This window comes from Poecilia mexicana, unplaced genomic scaffold (assembly GCF_051168715.1).
Source record: "Poecilia mexicana isolate PSO_F unplaced genomic scaffold, ASM5116871v1 scaffold_22, whole genome shotgun sequence".
In the NCBI taxonomy this organism is placed as follows: Eukaryota; Metazoa; Chordata; class Actinopteri; order Cyprinodontiformes; family Poeciliidae; genus Poecilia; species Poecilia mexicana.
Window position 1 is genome coordinate 8,418,275 of NW_028263391.1, and position 23,728 is coordinate 8,442,002.

The window sequence follows — 23,728 nt, forward strand, 5'->3', positions numbered from 1 at the left end:
GCACTTCTTTTGATTTGAGTTGCTCTACTTGAAAGGATTTAAATGTGATTTACCAGTTTATTAATTTAACTTCAAAACGCTTTTTTTCCCCCCTCTTTCTCTCATCACTCTCTCCTGCTCTCTGAGGTCACTTGGTCATGTGTTGCCATGGAAACGGGCCTACGAGCAGCGCTGACAAGGAACTAGTGTGTTCAATCTCTCGGTTAAAACCCCCCCACGTTGACTGGAGACAGAGAAGACGTGTCGGACTGCGTTTGGGCCCGAATTATTGTTTGGCTTTGGACTGAAGTCGTTAAAGTGGAATGTAAATATGTAAATGTCTGTTTTTCAAAACCACATTTGTCTCCACGTCTTAATTAGCAGCGGCACAGGAATGTTTTAAAAGATGGGTGGTCTGAAACAATGTCGGAATCTTTGTCCCTTGTAACAAATATAAGAACATTTTTTCTTTTTTTCGCATGTATTTTTTGCCACCCTGGCGATCGTTATGCCGAAAGGTTTTCGACTTACAAAAAGCAAATATCCCATAATTCCATTGTGTTAAAGAGTTTCTGCACCAGATCCGTCCATATTTCACAGCTGAGATCAAATGGATTGTTTACGCAGCAGTTTGAGTGCAGGATGGGTTTGGAGATTTTTTTTTTTTGTATTATTTGCACATATTTGCATTTATGTTTTACACAGCATCCTACTTTTTCATCTGAAACACACAGGCCCAAATAATCCTGCATACGTAGAAACCCCGGCCTCTGTGTGTAGTTTGTTCTTACTTCGGAAAAAATGAAGTAAAAAGAGAGAGAGGGAGAGAACAAGACATTGAATGAAGGTTCAATAAAAAGGAAAACAAATAAAGTAAATCATATTCCAATATCATTCATTTCCATTACCCGTGAAACATCCACCCGTTATGTCTTATTTAGCAGAAAGAGGAAAAAAATAGAAAACATTTCTTGACATAGTGACTTAAGGACAGGATATAATATCAAGACAATTACAGTTTGAGTCCATTAAATTTAGCAATTTCAAGTATTTTCAGTCTATGCCACTCCATCCTTCTAGTTTCTTCTTTCCTACATTCTTGTGTCAGGCTGTTGTTTTGCTTTTCAAATTTTTTATTTAGTTAGTCGTCTTTTAATGTGATTAAAATAGATTTTCTGCCCTCTTGCCACTGATTATGTAGTTGCCAGAGGCCATCTTCTTTTTAATCAGTGGTGGTTAATCGATCTTGATGTGAACCGCCACTGAAAGTTCACTTGTTTTTCTTCCACCAGTTTTAATTCATCTGATTTAGGAGATTAAGACACCGTTGCAATTGTTGCTGCTTTTCTTAAGACTAGTTTTTTTTTTTTTTTTTGGTTATTGCAGGATAAATGTGGAAGTTTCATCATCGCTCAAGAGTCAGCTTCGCGTTTGTCTCTGGGTATAAATTGAAGCGAGAGTGGAAATTGTTCAAATTAGGTGGATTGCTACAAATGAAATTGTGAATAAACATTTCCCGCTTTCTGCCATCTCACTCCCCAACTACAAAAAAAAAACAAAAAAAAAAAAAAAACGATGAACTCCAACAGAATCCGGGTCAATTCACCCCTTTGCCAATTTGCACGTCGTTTATTAGCCATACATTGCTATTTTGTCACTTCTTAGTCTAATATCTGTCCAATTAAATCATTGTATGCCATGTTGTTTATTTCCTCACTGAGAGACATTTAAATATGAAGTCATTGTTTGAAAACCGCTGATTGCGTATATTCTAGTTATTATAATCTTATATTAAAATTTGACTAGATATAACAAAACAGCAAAAAATACAAGAAACGTGTCACACCAAGATGTCCTGTGCTCATATTTCCAATTGGAGTCACGTTTTCTTACAGCAGAATGTAAGCTGGATATATTTGAAATTAGTTATTGTGGCCTTCAGGTGACTCGGGGTCAGTACAAAACATCCTGTGGCAGACGGCTCCATTTCAAACCTGAAAAGGTCAGGGAGGAAAAGACCAAGGCTGCGAAAGCTACAAAATGGCAAAAGGGTGAAATGTCCAGAACCCGTTCCGAGCCATCTTCCCTCGGCTATGAGAGCGCCACCTGACTAGTTCTCTGCTAATTCCTGCGCAGCAGAAGGCTTCAGAGAACCAATCAGGTTCCGCTGCTCACACTTGACTGGTTGGCTTTTGTCCTCTCCAAAGTGTTCAGAGTGCGTGATAGGTTGGCCTTCTGTCTGTCCAGGCTGGAAGTGTTCCTTGTCTGGACGATTATGTTTCCAGCACCTTGTTGGTTGACTTGACTTCGCTCCAAACTGGAAGTGCGTGACTGGACAGTCCTTTCTCCCGTCACAGTAACGACGGGGCGTGATTGAGTGGCTCTTCCTCTGTCCAAACTGTTCACTGTGTTTAATTGGCTGGTCCGTCCGAGCCCCGCGGTACCAGCTCCAGCTGTCTGGCTGGGTCGTCCTGTCTGCTGATTGTTCAGGGTTTGCAGCTGGCTGGTCCTGTCTCTTTCGGGGAGTTTGGACAAAGTGGAACTGCTTCTGTCTGTGTTGATAGTCTGGACCCGCTGTCTGTCTCTTTCCCTGTCCAGGCTGGTGTCCCGTCGTACCACCCCGCTCCTCTCTCTGTCTAGGCTGGTCTGGATCTCGGCTCTTCGAGCCAGAGCCTCTCTCAGCTGGTTGCGGAAGGTTTCGATCTTCACCTGAAGCTCCTGCAGCTCCCCCTCCCACAGGCTGGTCTGAGTGGCCCTGTTTCCCAGCGGGGAGAGGACCAAACCCGTGGACGCCAGTGTAGAGACCGGACCTCCGTTGACATGGAGATTGATCTGAGGCGGAGAGGTAAAGCTGCCCAGGCTGCCGAAGCCAAACCCTCCCAGACCGAGGCCCGGACGGCCGACCATGCCCGGCCGGCCGCGCACCGACGCCGTGTGCGTGCGCAGGCGGTAGCTGTGAAGCGTGTCCAGGTCAAAGTGTACGCGTTTCTCCTTGGGCTCATGAGACGGCGAGGAGCTTCCGGTTTCACCAGCTGTGGTGGAAGCAGGGAGGGATGTGGGAGGTGACGGCGGAGAGGGCTGATGCTGTTTCCTGTGTAAGGTGCAGTTTTCTGAGATACAAGAGGAGGGCCTGGAGTAAGAGAGGAAGATTGCAGCATGTTTCAAGTGACATTCAGTATTAAGCAGAACAAGGACAACATCCCTACGTATATGAGGAGGCAAATCTTTTTTATAGGATTTCTAATCCAATATTCTTTGGTCTCCATTTTGACTTTGTAACGCATGCAGTAATACCTCGCAAAACTTTTCATAACCCTTCACCCTTTTTATTTATTGTACATTTTTTTCAGGTGTTTTGTTGGCATTTAAAGGGAAACAGGAAGTAGTAGTAAAATCTCAAAAGGAGTAAAGATGCAAATAGTCATAATACGTTTTTACAAGATGTAAACTAGTAAAAAAAACCACGAAAAAAAAAAAAAAAACCCTGACAGGATCACAACAACAATAATGTGTGTTTGCAACTATACGTTTGTGGTGAATGATGAACTTTCCCTAAAGTGTTTAAGCTGCATTTAGCAGAACATTTTCAGAACAAGAGACTGTTGAACACAGAGGGCAAACGGAGAACAAAATGTCAGTGAGCTCATTACTTTTGGTCAAGGCCGGTCAGCTCCTTCCCGACATCCTCATATGTAGTGTTGAGCGCTCTGTGGATTTTCTGCAAGCAGAAGCGGTGATAAAGCAAAAAAAAATAAATAAATAAATAAAAATGTTACGACTTTATCTGACCTGTGTCAAATTAGGAAAGCTATTTTCAAGGCATTAATATTCCGCCTAGTTTCACAGAGCATCTGTGGCAGCTTTGTCTCTGAAAATTCAGAGAAGATTCTCTGAATTTCAGCTAAATACAAATTTTTCAAGCTTGCCATTTTGAGACAGTTTAAGTGTTACTGTTTGTCCAAATACACAGAGTGAAAATACATAATGAATGAACATGATGTCATTTTCCCAGTTCTGCTCAGAAGATTATAAACACTCACCATTTGCTCTTACTGATTTAATGGAACCATTAATTTATTTATTAATTTTTTTTTTTAGAACCAACACTAAACAACAATGGTAATCATAAAAAATGATGTTTACAGCTATGATGAGAGCACATAAACGTCTGGCCAGAACGTTACAGCCGCGGCAATCAGACTTCTTCTTATTTTACAGGGCTCAGATTGAACTACTACGTCAGAAACCGTAGTTAGCGGCTCTGAAGTGGCTGCCCTTTTGGAAAAACGTAGCAAAAGAATGCGAGCAGTCTTGATATTCAGACCGCCGGCTCCATTATTCACTCCAGAAACTGCCACAGGGCTCTCATTTGGTAATGACTAGAGTTGCATAAGAAGAAAAACTTCACATGACCTTTAAATTCTGCATTGCTATTCGTTTGCTATTTCAATATTGCTGCAAAACACCACAAGTTCTCAGATACAATATGTTGTATTAAAATCTCGAGCCCTGTTTTGTATTCCAAGAGCCCATTAGCATCGGATGAAAGCGACTTTTGCTGACAAAAGGCGTAGATGTACAATGGGCCAACCATGAACCAGAGCATATAGCACTGCTTATCGGAAATGTGCTTAATTTAAGAAGTTTAAATTAACTTCTTAATTTATAGGCAGCATTAAAGCTTAATTAGGTAATTAACAAGTTTCTCCCCCACCCCCATTAATTAATGTAATTAACATAACATAAGGAGGTCAGACTGTATCTTTCCTCAGTGCCAAATAACCAAATTGTAACTATAATGATCTCAAAGTAAGTGTCATTAAAAGTTTGCAACAGCAGAGGGCGCAGGTTATCTGCAAGTGATGCAGGTGGGAACTTTGCAGCAGGAGCAGCTGGAGTGCATGAACACCAGAGACTAATATTAAGATTACAAGCAGCGTCTGCACATCTTTGCAGTAGATTTGCTTCGCTGTGTGCGAGATGTGACGGTGGGGTGGGGGCGGAGGAGAAGGGAGTGTGCATGCCTGTTCGCCCGCCCCATGTGTTCACCCACCTGGCTGGTGTGCAGCCAGTACTGCAGGGTGTTGGCGCGCCGGAGGCGGGGGACCACCAGGTGATAGAAGGTGTGTTCACCTGCCAAGGTCAGCAGAGCTCCGCCGACACCCATGCACAGCAACACAAACAGACCTGAAAAATGCTGGATGCCCATCTGCAGAGTCTGTCGAAGAAGACAGGAGGGAGGGAGGGAAGGAAGGAAGGAAGACACGGGAGCGTCAGAAACCCGGTGGAGCCGAGGGCCGGCAGGGATTCAAATGGAACGATTTCTTATTTATTCTTAAGCTAATTACCATTAAGGCCACTGCTAGTGAGGGCGCAATTGATATTCTGCCGTTGTAGTGCGGCTGTGTAAGCCCATAAGAGTAGTAATAAAGTGTAAGGGGGGGAAAAAAAAAACATGCTGGTAGAGGGGGAGAGAGAAGACAGAGGAAGGGAGAAGTGGAAGGCTCAACTTAGAGTAATAAAAAGGAGCAGCAGTTAGCAGAGAGACGATAAAAGGGGAAAATAGAGAAATAAAAAAAGCACTTTGTTTCCTTTCCGTTCGCCCACAACCCTTAACTCAAGCGACATCCATCTTATGACACGCTCATCAGAGGAAGTGGCGGGGAGCCCCTCCTCCTCCACCACCGCCGCCGTCGTCTAATCACGTTTCTCCCACACCCAACTCATTTCTGCGTCGCCTCTGATGGCAATTAGCCCCATGCTGACTCGACAAATTCATCAACATCTACAATGACCTCCTTCTGCTCCTGATCCAGGGGGCCAACTTTGCACTAATGCTCACATTGTTTCAGAGTAGCCAGCTCTCCGGGCTTTAAATGGGATGAAGACGAATAAGTTCCTGGTGCGGGGTGAAGCTAAGGTTGCGTAATTGCACTTCGCTTCCATATTTCAACTTTGAAGTAGGATCCTTTAAAAAGGAACGGCCGAAGGGAGATGCACTGCTTCTTTAGTTGCGAATATGAGATACATAGTGCTGTATCTAGGGATTTTAATCCTTTACAAAAAAAAAAAAAAATAGAGTGAAAGGAGAAGGGAGCGCAGAGAACTTTATGTACTCCTCAATCGCACACACAAAAAAAATATGACAAAATCGGAGTCGATGCTCAGTTTGAGCTTGAAACGCTGGTTGAGGTTGGTGAATAAACCTGAGTTTATGTAATTTTGGTGACTTATGCGTACGTCTTTGTGCGTGTGCGCTTTAGCTGGCAGCCAATCTCGTCCGCATCCCAACGGGAGACTCATTTATGGGCTTCGCTCTGTACACAATGCACGCTCGCCATGTGAAAACTCCCACTGATGACTTACCTCGGTGACTGCAAAGACTCTCTTTCCGCAGGGTACAACCTTATACCATTTGTCATGCAGCATGTCCATGAAGCCGTCAGACTTGTAGCGACTCACAAACTCTGACACATTACGGGTCAGAGGAGAGCCCTGGGGAAGGCCTATGCCGTAGCCTGGAAGAAGACATAGACATGGATGTAAATGAATGTTCCCTCAGCGGAGGCACTCAGAACTTTAGCTGTGCCCGAGGAACAGGGCATGCAAACTTTGGTTGTTGTTTTTTTGTAGGAAAACAGTTGGCCACTTGGAAAAAAAAAAAGCCAAAGGGTAAATTCCCTATGGAAAATATGTAACTTCAGTTTCCAGGCTTCACTTTGAATCAGAATCAAACGTGTTTTCTGCCCGAGTTCAGTGCATGAGCACAACATTTAGTGCAGTAACCGGACATTTTTTATTGGGCACACCTCGCTTGCACTTGGTTGGACGCCGTTTTGCATTCACAACTCCCTTAGTTCTTCATGGCGTAGACTCGGCAAGGTGCTGGAAACATTATATGGGCATATATAATGACATGACGACATCACAAAGTTGCTGCACAAAGATACGTCCGGCTGCAGAAACCAATCTTCGGTTCCATTACATCCAGAAAGCTGCTTTCCTGAATACAGATTAGGCGACCGTGGAGGCCATTGAAATATACATCGTCGGGGTTCAATAAACACGTTTGGTGGAAAGGGTCAGTAGTAACACACAAGTAGGCTTCATCGTTCAAACGATGCTCACTTGAGGGACCCAAAGTGTCACAAGAAAACGTTCACCGTCACCGCTGACTCCAGCCCGAGCTGCTGTATGTTCAACCTTACTACCTGAATGTTGCAAGCTGAAATCAGGAGTCACAGAACCAGGGAATTTTTGTGAGCCTTCACTATTTGCTTCAAATAGACAGAAACAGTTTCCAGTTTCCATCAGGGAAAAGTTGCACCTGGACTTCTGCTGCTAGGGCCCGTTTGCTTCAAAGTTCGACGAGTCGGACGTTCAGAGACGACACCCTGCATATGCAGCTGTAGTCATTAAAATAGGAATGTTGTTAAAAAAAGTTAATTCATTCCAGTAACTCAACTCAGTAAGTGAAACGTTATATAATTTAATTACACACAGATGGCCATTTACAGGCCTAAATTACGACGATCTGCCTACAGGTAGTGGAAACAAGACATTAACAATTAACAACTGCTTTAAGGTTGTTATTTTTAAGATAGTTTTAATCTGGCAAACAAATCTCATTGAAATGTAGATTCTATTTTACTGAATACGACTGTCAATTGGTGGCAAGGAATGGCTATTCTCATTATTGTTGCCAATAAACTCAAACCTATTAGCTCGTTCACCTCTGACCTCAACAAAGCACTCTTGCCCACTCAACTATCTCTCTTTGATTTTCTCTCCTTTTTTTTTAGACCTTTGTCTATAAACCAGAAAAGTGGGTGGCGTTTTGAACATTCTAGACCATCAACAATTTTCTGGATACTGTGACCAGCCAGTTGGAGAACAACAACAAAATGTTCCAAGTAAATTTAGCAGCATTTCTTCCTCCTGCCCAGCTAAACTTCAGTAAGGCGTCTTCACCATGTCACCGCTCGTGTCCAATGAAGTGTGTGCATCCCTACAGAAAAATCTCCCCAAACGTGTCTGGTGGAGGTCTCCGTTGTGATTAAGATCACATTATTTTGCATAGAAGATGTCCGTTTCCTCCTTTGCTGAAACCCAAGAGGTGTTTGAAAGCAAACGAATCTAAAGAAAAGATCAGAAACAGAAAGAGGCCCTTGAAACCCCAACAAAAGATAGAAATATTAGCAAGGGGTCTTTCATTTCATGCATGACCTCCAGTGGCATCAGAGACAAATAAATAGATTTCGGCATTCTTCTATGCGAGAGGTGGGGGAAAAAAAAGTCCTCTTTGTCCTTTTGTTGGAACTCAGTGAAGCATCCTAAATTTTTCTTTGCACATGATATTACTTGTACTCGTTTCCTTGCCCAGAGCCAGACCCATCGGTCATCAGTCTGATTCTGGGTTAATCAATGTAGCAAGATTTGTAGATGCCAGCCTTAAAATATCTTCTTACACTTTAAACAAGCTGTATGTATTTGCATAATTTCAATGTACATTGTCAAATTCTATCAAATAGTCCCTCTACCCCCACAAAGCCTCAGGCTTAACGCAGCTTCCCACCGCTGGCCTCCCTCGACGGCATAATTAACTACACCTTATTTACTAGAAGTGATTGTGAGGCAGAAAAAGAAAAATCTCCTTTTACCGTAATTGTGTTTAAAGCGTGTTGGGATGCAGGGGGGAGGTATTCATAATGTTATTTCCCCATCAAAAACATACTTGAAATGATGTTTTATTGATTTCATGCATATTTTAGAGATCCACCAGTTTCCCGTAACAGCCATTCGTTATACAAAGCTCCCCCTTGGAATTGCACCTCTAGACTAGCGGCAGCGGCAGTTTGCAGTTTCTCAGTCCAAACCTCTACAGACCGGCTGTAAATGGCGACTCCACGTCTAGTGCAGCGTGAGGATTTAGGTCCTGCCACAGACATCCACTTTGTTACATGAAATGTGAACAATATGTATGATTTCAAGGCGAATAAAGTGCAACTTTGAGACCGTTTTCCAAAACTGTTGCTCCATTACAATTTGCTGCAGTCAGTAGTTACAAAGTAGAACAAAAAATACACTCGGATGCACCGCATCGGCTTCTCCCTTTATCCACTTTGTCGCCAACTGATGATACAGACGGGGAATTTATGAAGATATTATTTTAAGAAGGTCGCGGGGTCGTGACTCACCCCGCAGCATGTTTCTCACAGGTCTTCCTCTTCTCTGCTTGCCCTTTTCAACTCGCAACTTCTTACATTTGTACCTTGATTTCCTTTCTGAGTGGTGACGGCTGAATCGATGTAGACAGTATTAAATATATATTTAAAACATTTGGTAAGCATTTAAAAAGAAAAAAAATCCTTTAAATGGTCTGTTATTCAGTTTCTGAAACACTGGATATTGATCCAAAGTGTCACAATATCTTAAATAAAAACATCCTTCGAGTTGTTATAATTTGTTAAATATATGGAAAATCCATACAAACATACAAAACAACCGGGGAATATTTTGTTATCTCATGGCCATAAACGTGCAACAGTATTACATTTTGTGGATAAATGTTTCTGTTGTTCATATTTAGCCGAGGCTGAGCAGCAACAAGAGCTTCAGCGCCATCAGCAAACAGTGTACTAGCTTTACGGTAGAACGGTTACATGCAAGCAATTTCTCACAATAATGAACATGAGTGCCTGGTGGAAATTTACCAAAACACAACAGAATGACTCAAAGACTATGCAAGACAAACACAGGGGATCTGATTAAAGAGATTAAAATACCCAAAACAAGCATTTGGAAATGAAACCAGACAAGTGTTCTGATTAAGACATTTTTTAAATAATCTTTACTGCGTTTACTGACCTAACTAATCTCTCTGTTGCTGTTTTTAGTGCACATTCTGCACTCAGCCACCATGCACACAATTTTCTTGATCGAAATGGCTAAGGATTTTTCATCTTTTGCAAAGATTTTAAAAAGTCACACCAGCTTCAGCCTCCATTTAGTGCATTTGCTGTGATATCGTTAGTGTGAGAGAAACCACTTTGATTTTCTGCAAACTCTGATTTCAGACAGTTAGCTGGAGCCTCCACTGAAATGCATTATGTGCCGAATTATCAACAAGTCATATCAAAACAGAGGCTGAACCTGCTCGTGTTAGCTTTGCCCTTCTGGAAAGAGCTCAAAGTAGAAATGTAGTCATATGTATATTATTTCTAGGAAGAAGGCCTCAGATTATTAAAGTTTGCAGCTGTGTGCGTTGAGAAAGAAATATCTTTAGAAACAAATTATAAGTTGTTTTTTTTTATTTTTAGGTAAACAGAAGATTATGGCCAGTATTTGGCATATTTGCAGATTTTTCATAGAGCATATCTAAAATACTGAAAAGAAAATACAGCTTTTGGAAGCTCAAATACCTAGCATAAATGCTACGTGACATGCAAAACAGCCAATTCAGGAGCGGCATTTATGTTTTTGTGTGGTTGATTAGCTGTCCCACCAGCGGTAGCGCTAAGTTTCCACTGCACGTATTCATGCAGATCAAGATGTGTTTAGCATTTAAATCGTTTAATTGTGTAACATAACCACTATGTTTTTTTTTGGGTTTTTTTTCTGGATAAATACATTGAAGAGTAAATGTATTATCTGATTTGTATAACAGTTGCTGTTATTTCATTGTAAAATTATTCAGAATTTCCACTTTTAAAACTGATGTTTGGGCAGGTCATGCTGATTTTTAGGTGTGGCTGAGATTAGTATATAAAAAGGGGCGTGTGCGTCGGCGCGGGGCGGCAGAGAGGAGAGGAGGACGCTCACCGTCAGATCAGTGCAGCGGGAGGCTTGGATTGACTGAAAGTTTAGAACAAGTTATAGATCAAAGGAAAGAGATAAAACAGCAATCAACGTTCGGCTTGACGCTTTGGATTTTTCATTTTAGATTGGGACTTTGGACTAAAAGGGATAATTTCTCCCAGGATATGGAACTCTTTTTTGGACAATATTTGCATTAAAAAGGAACGGGAATATTTGGACATTTAGCCATTTGGGTTTCTATACTGACATGAACTGAGTGAATTAAATCTAACCTAACCTTATTTTTTGAGGAATTTTTGGTTATTGATCTATTTATCAGGATAACTATTATTATTTCTTAGCTTGTGAGGTTTGTAATAAATCATTGTTGCTAAAACTCAACAAAATTTCATATTGAGTGGTTGGCTATTTATTTACTTCTCAAATTAACTGGTGTGACATATTTTACCTGATGCCTGTGACGTGACCCCCTCGAGTGTATTTGCGACTTCCGCTTTAAATAGAAGCTGAATTTTACAATTGGCAGTTCAGATTTTGTAATGTATCAGGTGTGTAATAAAAACTATCACCAATGAAGTGTAATAAATGAAATCCTTTCTGTAGTTCATTAAATCTGCCTTGTTTGTAGACGCCGTTGCATTGCTCTCATTTCTCCGCGTAAAGCTGAAAATGTGTGGCGTTTACAGGACCGGAAAGCAATAAAAACACGCTGCACTCACAGTTGATAATTATATAATCATAATGTTTTTAATTAAGTAAGATATTAGAGTACGTCTGTCACAAGTCTTTATTGCTGTATCGCCTTAATTGCTTTTGTGACATTTTCATGTATCACTGTTTGTAATCTCGAAAGAGAAACGACTCTGCCCTTCACAGGCTTGCAGAAACTGCCTTTGATCTGCATTATACCATGCATCTCTGCAAGTAGGGGGAAAAAAAAAAAGCCAAACAGAAATCTGTTCCTTAGCTTTCAATCAAAAGACTCTGAAAATTACAAGCTCCCCTGGGGTTGTTTGTTTCATTTCATCTGTACTGCAGTCAAAGATGCGGTCGAGCCAACTTTCTTTCTTTCTTTTCTTTTTTTTTTTTTTTTAGCTTTGTGGGGTTGTCTCAGGCTTGGCAGCTGTTTGTCTGTGTGTGTGTAAGTGTGTGTGTGTACGATGCGACTGTCAAGGTGTGTGAGCCTGATGGGGTTGTGGGCAAAAAAAAAAGAAGAGGAGAATAGCAAAGGTTCACGCAACTGTCACACTCTGCTTCCTACATTACAAAGACCGTCTACGCTCATCTCCCTTCTATTCCCATTTTCTATCTCTGTTTCTTCTTCCCTCCTTTTGCCATCATTTCATTATTCCTCCTTCTCACTCTGAGGTCATTTCTCTCTCTCTCTACTGCCGCCGGTCGCGTTCCCCCTCATCGCTGTCATCCCTTTGCTTTTGTTCTCTTTCTGCTTCAATCCATTCTTCTCCGCATTTCTCAGGTCCTCTCCCGGGTCCACTCATCTGTCTCCATACGTCTCCCTCCTCTTTCCTTTTACTTCCAGCCGACAGACGGCTTTCTTTCTGTCATCAGCCAATCTCCATCCGCATTTTTTTGTGGCGCACTCAGACAGTGAGATGCAAGTGGGCAGCCACTTGTCATTTGTTTTGATTGTGTCCCCCAGACATTCGGTTGCTTCATCTGAAGCCCTAAAGTCGTCACTCAAATTCCCCACGCAGCGACTTAAACAGACGTGATGGTGCACTTTAGACTTTACTTAAAAGCACTCGATACAATAAAACTGAAAGCCAACCTGTTTGATAATGCGTGAAACGTAAGAGATACGATAAAACAGACTGCATGAATTATTAATTTGTAACCAACACACGAGTGTTTAACTGCTGTTAATTCTGCAGTGTTTCTGAAATGTGCTACACAAATAAACAAACAAACCGTATTTAAATGCTTTATTTGTGTGTTTTTGTGGCCATTTTTTTAAACGTATCATTCCAATATGACTGTTGAAATTATCTGGGAGACATTTTTACACTTAAATTGACCACTTGTTTTGACAAATGTTTAAAAATGCTGATCATTTCTAAGCAAAGATGGACAGAAGAGGGTGAACGTCTGATGAGACACATTCAGTATTAGTGCAAGAGACAGGTGGGACCAATCAGGGACTAGACAAGACAACATAGGGACTAAATATAAAAAAACAAAAAACAAACACCCTTACAGAAAGGAAAAAATATGCGAGTTGCATTTATTTAGCAATTGTCAAATGCAAGGAGGGAAGCTTGTCCAACCGGTAACTTGTGTTCAGTTGCTTTCTGAAAAAGTCACGGAATCTGTCGACTTTAGCTTGGACGTTTTCTGGTAGTTTCTGACTCAATGATGTCGGTGCGTTAAATCAGGGGGGGGTCAGGAACGACTTGCGCAGTGTAAATACGAGGTGAGAAAAATGCAGTAGCAGCATCAAGAAGTCCCGCCTGTAAAGTCATTCGTATTAATCACCAAAGAAACTATGCAGACATGTGACTGCACCGCACCGTCTTTACGTGGCCATCTTGCTTTCTGCCCGCAGTTAGCTTTCATCACGGCTACAGACGGAAATCTTTTAATTTTCGGTTCATGCCAGTCAATGTGAATTAACATTTAACACGTCAGTCAGCAAAAAGTGTCATAAAGAGGAAAAAAAAACTTAACATGCGGAGATTCAAATAAATTGTATTTAAATTGTCCATCTCTGTCCTTAAAGTCCACACATACAGTGAGTGCAAAGTAAGGATTGACGAAAAAGGATAATGGCAGACAGCTGCTGATGCATTTCCGAAGCTTCCCGCATGGAAGAGCGCTTCGTAATTATGTAGTGGATCCTCTAAATTACGTCTTTAGCATAAAACAGAAACAGAACACCTGGACAATATTGCTATTTTGAGATTGAGTCTGTGATGCGTTTCTCGCCCTGCGTTGGAATCAAACTTGTTCTAGCGCTCGGGCGTCATAATTTAGGAACAAAATGATCGCACTGTACAGCATGCTGATGATCGCAGCTGTAATTTGTCTGCTTAATGCAACATTATCCCCAGAAATCAGCAACAAACGGTTCTAAACACAGTCATTTTCGGTCAAATCGAGTGGGTTTCTGCGGCTCGCATTAGATGAACCCGGCATTACCACATTTACGGTTTGGACAGTGCAAAAGAAATTATCTCTGTCGGGCTTATGCATGTACCGCTGCATGGTTGAGACATCAAGCATAAATTTAATTAGCGAGATGTCTGTTTTGCTTCCCATGCGTTCTCGCTCGGCATAATGACAACATGAACTTCCAGCTAACATTAGCACATGGCTGACAGCAGTCTTTTTTTTTTTTTTTTTACTGCTTTTGCAGCGAGGCCCGGGTGCGCTAATTGTGCCGGAAGAGGTAGGTGGTTCTGTGTGACAAAATGACATCCAGGTGAATGTCGAAACCTCGCTAACGCCAGGTAGAGCCTGGCTCGCAAAGCGTCCTCCTTCCACCCGTTTCGCAAATGAACATTTAAAAAAAAAAAAAGAAAAAAAGATGCGATTCCACCTCTTTTTATTGCTTTGCAGCTCAGTCCTGTGCTCAGTGTGTGCACACGTTCTCTGCACATGGACGTCAAACTGATTTGGAGCTGTGCAGGTTATTCAGCAGCTGTTGTGACATCCATAACCCCGTTTCGACTGCTAAATGTTGAGGACTGCTTTCGTCAAGTACAAACCTTTGGATACAGATTCAGCTTCACAAGACTGCCTGCTTCAGGTGGCTTCGCTTAGCTGTCACTCTGTCAAAGTTTAGTCCTTCCCAGAGTTTCTCAAATTCTCGTGCTTTAGCCCCCTCTGCCAGTTTTACTCAAGTCATTGCCAAAGAACCAACTGTTCACTTGATGGCTCAAATCTCCCCAACACTTGACAGGGGCCATTGTAAGACAGTAATGGATGTAATTCACTTTATCCGTCAGTTTTAATGCTTTGGTTGACTGCGGTGCATTGTGCGTGACCTTCATGGGGCTGACTTTGATTTTTTTCGTCCAAGATGTTGAAATCGGTGACAGAGGAGCAGGAAAATGCTAAAAATAAATTTACTCACTCAGGAAAATTTTAATTAAAGTTTGAGAAATGTGATTTTCAGCAACTTTTTAGTTTTTCTTTCTTTATTTTTTTCATTTAAGTTAAAAATTGTTAGTATTTTAACGAGATAAAAATGTGCAAGACCGAACAATAACTTGTTGTGTTGGGCAACGATAACTATTTTTTTTAAATCCAGATCCAGTTCTTCATGTACCTGTGTAAACATTCAATAAACTGTGATGAGTGGATGAGAACATTTATACAAATGCTAAAAAAAGTGGGCATTTAAAAGGAAAAAAACTGTGCTCCCTAAAGTTTGAAAAAAAAAAACTAAAACTTTTCTTTCCATCCAAACCAAATTTCAATCCAAATCTACAAAGAAAAGTAGTTAGAAAAGGGGAACTGATACAAGAGATGGAAAGAAATGCATCGATGTAGCTCACTCTCCAGTATCAATTTTGTAAGACTAATAGGTGTTAAAGTCATCATAAGGTGTGAAATAAAATAAACGATTTTATTCATGCAGAAACATTACGAGGAGTAAAAGATTACAAGATAAATTAATCTAATATGTTAATCTAAGCCAAATGACAAATAGTACATGGATTTGAGTTTCTAAAGTATAGCAATGACACAGTATAGGTAGACTGAATAGCATGCACTCATGAGTCACCAGAAACTTGACTTGGACTTGGAGGGGGGAATGATTTGTGAACATGCCTACAACACAAACACTCTGTGGAAGCGACAGCCCTTGCGTGCGTTTTCCCGCCAGTAAAAATGTGCATTTTTGGAGAGAAACAATTACGAGAGTCTTTGTTTTGAAAGTGAAGTTTCTCCCCTTTCATCAGGTTTGCACCTGAAGAATCTGAATTTCATCTGCATATATAAAAACAAAAACCCAAAACCCTTTGGCTTCACCTTCAGTCACAATCCCCAGCGTGAATTGATTTTAGCCTCATTATTCTTAATGATACACGAACAATGTCATAAAATACGACCAAGAAACTTTGAAAATGGATTAAGCTAATTTTAAATTATAAACTTGTATTCAGGATGTTTTGAACATTTTTTCTTTTTCTTTTAGTGTCTCTGGAATTTCAGCCACAGAAGCAGACAAAGGTGTCCGTGTATTTGCCCGCGTCAAGACGTGAGCTGCCCGACCAATGACAGCCTTAGCCCTGGTAACAAAGTCCTCTCCCATCCTTATTTTGATCTTCAGACGTACTCCGTGCTGCTTGGCTGAACTTGAATGGTGCGCTTATGTGCAGAGGAAGAAGACGCGTTCACAGACACATCTACACACCCGTGCGCATACGCAGCAGCGAGTGGCCCCGCGTTCACTGGCAATATTATTAATGGGGTGTGTCTCGGCTGTCGTAAACATCTCCCAGCCGCACTCAGAGGAAACAGACACACAGCGACACCCCCGCATCTCTCTCCAGTTAAGCAGCCAGAAGATTTCAGCTGAGCACCTTGCCTGCAGCAACTGCGCACTCCCAATTCTTCTGGCTTCCTTCATCTCCCAACCACAAACCACTCTATAAATCCTTCCTCAGATGGACCAAATAACACTTCCTCTCTTTCTTTCCCTCCTACTTTTCCCCTCTATTTCCTGCCTTAGTCCATCTGCTTGGGGTAAAGGTTCGTCTTGATTAGGGGACTGTGTTGGCTGGCTCTTTTATCACTTGCTGTGCAGAAAGGCACAGGGCTGGCAGTGGGCAAATGAAAGCCCTCTATCTCCTTCTCATGGCCGACTCCAACCTCAGTCAGTCCTCGTTTTTATCGCCTTTGTTGGGGATTTTTTTTTTTTTTTTGGTCGTTTTTTTTTTTTTGCCATCTTCCATCTCGTTCACTGCCCTTTTTTTTTCCTTCCTTGTGTTTTCCCCGTTTCCTGTCTGGGTCATTTCCTGCTCATTCTTCTAACACTGCTAAGATTTATTGAGGTATTCACTCCCATCCTCCTCACTCAGACTCTAAGGGTAAATAACCACTGATACCCAAAGTAGATTCCTTTAGCCTGCTTTTTCACACGGAATATGAATCGGGCAGTCATCAAACTGACCCGTCCTACATACCAATGAGACCTGGCTTACCGCTGCGATCAAGAGCGCCGCAACGACGGCGCTTCTTAACTCGCTTTGTGGTGTGCAGCGAAGAAAGGAGTAGATACTCTCCGGCGTACAACAGTTGTACGCCGAGCGAGGGGAAATGCGGGAGCGGGGTCTTTCTGAGGCTACGCTCTGAGTGACAGAGAAGGTGCAACAAAGTAAGTGTTTGCTCCCACGTGGCACCCTTACTAGTAGTATCTGCATGTCTCGGCGATGTGAAGACTGACACAAAGACAAGCACGCCCCCCCCCGCCCCCATCCCTGCAGGATCCTCCGCGTGAGACGAGCTGAGCGGGGTTACAAGTTAACAGTTTGACATATTTAATAAATTTGTTCTGTGAGCTGAAATTTCAGGTCAAAGTCACCTTCACAAGGCGTATAAGTGCAAATGGCATGTGACTGGAATAATGTAAAACTCTGAATAATAGCTTTTCATTTAGCAGAGTGAAAGAGAGGCTGGCTGTTATTAGACAGAAGACATGATCTTCTCTTGCAGGTCGTCGGCAGCTTTTCGTTTCTTAAAGCGACACGGTCCACCGCTCTGCACGCGTGTGTGTACGTCACTCCCGATTACAGATAAACAACTTGCTTGAATCTAAATCGGATCAACCGTTAACCACCGTACAAACTGAAAAAAGAAGTGTTTAAGTGTTTTGAGTTTAATATTTGTAAAACTGGAAATTCAAACTGATTTGTGTTTCAGAACTGTCGACATTGTTTGATAAAGAAGTATTTTCCCTCTTGCATGGTTTTTTCCCCCTGTTTTGTCATACATCTCAGATAGAACCTGACAACATAAAGTAGGCTAAAAGATCTTAAACGTCAATGCATCATTCATGAACATATGCGAATCAAAGTCACCGACATCTCTCAGATGGAAAGGTTTAAAAAGTCATTTGTAAGACTTTGGGACTCCAGTGAACCACAGTGAGTCTCTGTACACAAAATGAGAAAACGTGGAATGACAAAACTTCCCAGGAGTGACCTGCCAGCCAAAATTACTGCAAGAACACATCAACCAATTATCCTGGAGGTGGCAAGTACATCTGGGTAGAAAAGGCATCCAAGTTCTTGGAAAGTTTCAAGGCCAAACAAATAATGATTGCCACCCCTTCAAAAGAAAAAAACATAAAAATAAAAGTATATATATATATATATATATATATATATATATATATCTACCATATTTTCCGCACTATAAGGCGCACCTTCAATGAATGGCTTATTTTAAAACTTTTTTCATATATAAGGCACACCGTATAGAATAGACACTACAGGTAGGGTTGCCACCCGTCCCGTATTGAACCTAAACAGGACGTGATTTGTTCCGTACTCTACAAATGTGGATGTGTAATAATAAAGAATTGGTCCCCGAGTACTTTATATAGTAGGCTGACCCAGTCATTGTTTCACTCACGGTGTTGGTGTTGCGATACTGTGCCCAACTGCTTTCTGGGTAACACAGACCAACCGATATAACAACCGGTAGTATTAGGATCCGACTTCAGGACGTAGACGACCTGCTATTATTGATGTAACCATAATGTTTTTTTTTTGTTTGTTTTTTTTTTTGTCCCATCATTATTATTTTACTTAGGAATATAAACAGTGTAAATAAAAACCCAACATGTCTCATTGAAAATCCAACAAATTAACACTGATCGTTCTGATGTCTGAATATTAAGACTTCACTTATTTGTTCTTGAAGTAACGTCTGTGTTCGGTTCAGCTGATTCCAGTATAATTGAATTTGCACTGGAACATCACCAGCCGAGTTTCATTATTGTCTAGACCATTATTCAGTTCACCTCAAAAATACTTAATTCCAAAGGGAAATTAAATGTTCTTGTAAGTCTTAAGGTGTGTTTTATTGTCCCCATAGGAGAAATTTGTCTTGGAAAAACATGTGCTAAACAATTTTATCCGAGTTTCTTTGCTGTAGATGCTGCTGTCTGTGGGCAGGAAGGACCTCCTGCAGTTGTTTTTTTATTACAGCAGAGCTGAAGAAACTTCTAGCTGAAGACAATCTGTTGTTGTAAAACGGTCTCATGAACAAGATGCTCAGGGTTATCTGCAAGCTTTCTAAAAAGAATGTTTTGCAATGTATTTTTAAATTGAAAGATGGCTTATATATAACTGAGGTGGTATTTAAACAATTACAAAAACTGTTAGCAAACTCCCACCACAACGATTCAGTGCAGATTTAAACTCATTTCCTCTGGGGTAAATGTCCGCCTTGCTAATCTGATTTGGTCAAAACTAATCTCAAGGTTTCCTGCTAGTGTATGATGAGCCTGGCGGGCCACCAGGCTTTACAAGTTTTCTGGGGAAAACCTTGAACCTGGTTCCTAGAGAATAAGGTCCTAACGGTGAAAAACCGTCTCGTATGAACATGAAATAAGAGCTTTTACTGTAATATTTATAGCATTTTTACAAAATTTGCGTTTATTGCTTAACCAATTAGTTTGGGAGCTGCATGAAATGCTTGCTGGAAGCATCTTGGTTGTATTCCAGGTTCTTTTTTCCTCATTCATGCCATGGCCTACACTGTGATTATCAAATGGAACAAAAGCAAAGACCTCAGCTGTGAATAAATGTCCTCCCCCGAAAGTTTCAAAGCAAGAATGGCACTGGGACACACACGCACACACACACCCACAAGTTGATAAACACATACACTTGTTCACACACACCAACATGCAGTAATCCATGCATGCATGTAGCACTGAGGAAGAACTTGCGTACCCCAAACCCCTATGCGGGTCATTAGGTGTTTCCTGTCTGGCTATGGATTTGTTTATGGGCCTTATGGCTGCTTTGCTGTTAGTCTAACTTGTGATCATTAAGTCCAAAGTCTTCTTGTCCAACATTGTCTTATTAATAATAGATGGCCGAGTACCCCGGGGGCATTATAAGCTCACACACTTGTTATCCTGTCAGTCATGTTGCTGACTACAGCATTTGATCTTGATCTTTGCATGAGTTCACAGCAGAAAACTCATCTTTCTTAAGATGAATGTGTGAGTGAGTATGAGATAGATAGCCATCCTTCACTCTGTGAATACAGATGTGCCATCTTTAAAATGCTGGTTAGCAGTTAAGCTCTTAATAGAGCAATGCAACTGTTTTTTTGTGGTGGACTGATCTTACGACAAACAACTTCAATGACTTTTGTAGATGATAATTAGATGAACATTTGTTGTGGTGGTATTTTTGATAAATGTATCAAAATACGAGTTAGCAAGTTGCTCCTCAACCACACTTTTTTTTTTTTATAGACAAGAACAAACTTCTGGAAATCCTCTTGCTGAATATTAAATTAGCTATTCTTGGAAGAACTGGTAGAGTTAATTTAAAATATTTAACTTTCTGCAACAAACCTCTCTTTTTAAGCAGGATTTCTATAAAGCTGAGGTCGGATCGTTCCAGAAGCCTAATGTCAACCTACTTTATCCAAATGGGGTGCCCTTTAGGACAAACCCCACCCCCAGAAACATTTTTTTTCGCTTTCACACACCAACACACTTACAAGACAGCAATTGTACATATACCCCATATATCCAGTGCAGAGAACACTCAAGCTCCATCCAGAAAGATGGCCAGGATTCAAATCAAGAGCCTTTTTGCTCAAAGACAACAGCCTGTGCAGTCCAGAAACTAAACAATTTAAGTGAATTAAAACATTTTGGAGAGGTGACCAAAAACCAGGCAAAATTATACCAGAAGCTTGTTGATGACAAAAGGATGTGGTTTCTCTGCAACCTACTAAGGCCTGCTTTTCCAAACATTAGTGGAGACATAAAGCTCTGGACAAAATTAAGAGACCACTGCACTGAACCCCATTGAAAACCTCACGGTCATTCCACCAACTATTGATTTCTGAACTCTTCCTGAGTTAAAACATTAGTATTATTTCTAAATGATTATGAACTTGTTTTCTTTGCATTATTTGAGATCTGAAAACATTGCATATTTTTCATCATTTTGACCATTTTTCATTTTTTTGCAAATAAATACAACATTTTTGCTTGAAATTTCAGAGACATCCAATTATTATTTTTGAATAATCACTGAAATTTTTGGTGGTATAGAGATTCTCACATGGATAAAGAAAAAAAAACAGTTCAAATGTACTGTATTACTAAATGCCTAAAGTTTAAAAATAATGAGCATAACTATACTTCTGACTGGCACTGCAGGTGGAAAAGCAGAAAACTGAACCCTGACGAGTGAATTTGAAAGTCTGATATTTTTCTTCAATGTATTATGGAGACATTGTCGTCACAATAGATATTTTGTGATCACTGCTCCACCAAAGTCACGTGACGACGAAGCGGGTGTTTAAACAGTCAAACATTTAATGAAATTAAGCCTCAAAAGTGTTTTGATCCCTTCCTAGAAATCAAACATTTAGTTCGATCAAAGCTCAGATAAGCCCTGTGATGTTGTTGTTTTTAAAGTAAGCCACCCAACTAAAATAAAAAATGTAAAAAATATGTGATAAGATCAACAGAGCGGCAGAAAAAATTATTTTACAAAACACTACCCGGGGAGGGAGGCTGACCGCTGGTCAATAAAAATTCCTTGCAAGTCGTATAAACAAGTGTGTGAGTCTGCTGGCGTGTGCACCTTCAATGGCAAAAGGCTTCCCCACTGTGAGCAGCTTGCAGTCTGCATCAATGGAGACCTCAAAGTCGAGCAGGGCTTTATCCATGATGAATGCATCCAGGGCCGGAGGATCTGTCCTTCACCACCAACACACACACACATAACGACAAGAAGAAAAAAAGAGAGAGAGAGAGAGAGAGAGAGAGACAGTGACAGATTAATTAAAGACCTCTAATCTGCAAGAAAAGTAAATATAAACATACGCCAGATTGAGTTCTCCTCACCCTCGATTCCCACGATTCTGAATGTGAGGCTGTCATGTCAGCTCGTCATTCATAGGGAGGATTAGATTAACCATGCTCCAATACACTTTGTAAACACATATATCATTACCTAAACCAACAGGCTCTGCAACAGACTGATAAGGCATTATACACTCTGCAGAGGACTCTCCTGCTCCAGCGATATTGATCCAATCGACCCTAATTGACCCCTAATTACAGACCGTCCATGTGCTGCTGACCACTGCTGCGGCTGTGGTTAAGGATGCACTCAAGAGTCTGAAAAATATACCTGCTTATCTAAGATAAAGACATTCCACTTTTTCAGCATAGGCCCATACGCACCCAGGTTCTACTGGGGAGATCGTTAAATTTACATAAGCGCATACACATGAAAACATATTGTTACCGTCTATTGGTTAAAAAAAAAAAACAGAGCAGCCTGATCAAATTTCCAGTAACTTGTTATTCAGTACATGAGCCTCCAAACAAAAGGTTGACTTTACAAAGTCTTTGCCTTCCTGGCAAAGATGGAAAGTCTGTTTTTCGATGTCTAGGCCTGTCAAATATGAGGCGCGGGGAGCAGAGAGGATAGAGACAACTTACGGGACTAAAGAGGGTCGGAATTCACCCGATGCAAGGCCTTGGAATAAGAATCGAGTTTGCCCGCGTACGAGCACGCACGCACACGAATGCATGAAAGACGACAGCCAGAAAGGCATGTTTCAAGTGTGCGCACAGGTGGAGTGTGTGCAAGTTATTTTCCGAGCCCTCTACACATGTGTAAATACGTATAAGTAGCCAAGGAAGGATTGGGTTTTACTTCTCTCCAAGATTTGTGAGGAGTATTGGGGTCAGTAGTTCTGCCAACACAGTATTTTACATTCCAACTCGGGCTCCCTGCGCTGCTGTGTCTTACAATTCAGCTTTGCCTTGCACACAAACAAACACCGCCTTCATCATCCTCTTTTTCTGAACAAGCGCTTTGTATCTTCCCACTGGTATCACAAAGTCAGCACATGCTCTATCTCCGCATCTCCGCTGGTGCTTTATGGAGCAGGCGGCGCCTCTGACAAGTGCATGTACGGTTATAGCATCATCTGTCTTCAATGCTGCATGTAGCCGGTCCAAACTTACTTTTTAAATCCTTGCGGTCTGTGTTCACTCCGCTAGTTTTTCCGTGAAGCTTTTGAAGGCTGCCCTGACAGATGTTACGGAATAAGTTATGAAACCTTGAGAGTCTTCACTACCTAACTCGCGATACGGTGTATTTGAAAATTTTAGGATGATGAAGAATTTATGCACTGATCTACAGGTTCAATAAAGTTGAAGACTTTGAAGGGTTTCAGTATTGTCACTTTCATCCTTCTTTTACTGTCACAACAATCAGCAGGATAAGCCAGACTTTTGAAGAAACTGGCAAAGCGGCTCAGACGCCAGCACATCGGCTGCCCTGCTAGGTTACAGAAGTGAGATGTGCCGGATGTGTTGGTGGAAAGTTCAGGTACAGTGAGCTCAAAATAGCTGTTTACGTGTTCAAAATCAACACCGTAACAGGAACATGATCAAAGTAGAGATTGTGGAGGTGGTATGTAATGCATGATCGAGTGTTTATGTTCAGCCGAAAAAAGCCATGAGCTGATGGCAAAGAACGTGAAAATATGATTAAATATTTTCAAAGTATGCTGACTTTCACAGTTTATTAAACATTTCTTCACCAAGGCAGTTTTAATGCTAGACCAAGGTAGGTAGTGCCAGAGTCAGGTATCCACTCCATAGAAATTTAGGAAAGAGTTGATCTGAATGGACAGTCATCTCTATATCAAAATGTTTCACTTTATCCTTTTTGATGTATTT

General features: G+C 41.2%; 1 protein-coding gene across 1 annotated transcript; it reads right to left on the bottom strand.

The window, feature by feature from the left end:
• Positions 1–857: 857 nt before the first annotated feature.
• LOC106917710 (glutamate receptor ionotropic, NMDA 3B-like) lies at positions 858–22,837 on the bottom strand. Its single transcript, XM_014986876.2, has 5 exons — positions 21,612–22,837; positions 6,346–6,497; positions 5,033–5,197; positions 3,630–3,697; positions 858–3,109 (listed from the first exon to the last, which is right to left on the bottom strand). The coding sequence occupies exons 1-5, from the start codon at positions 21,694–21,696 to the stop codon at positions 2,137–2,139; spliced, it is 1,443 nt and encodes a 480-aa protein (XP_014842362.2). The 5' UTR covers positions 21,697–22,837; the 3' UTR covers positions 858–2,136.
• Positions 22,838–23,728: the final 891 nt, after the last annotated feature.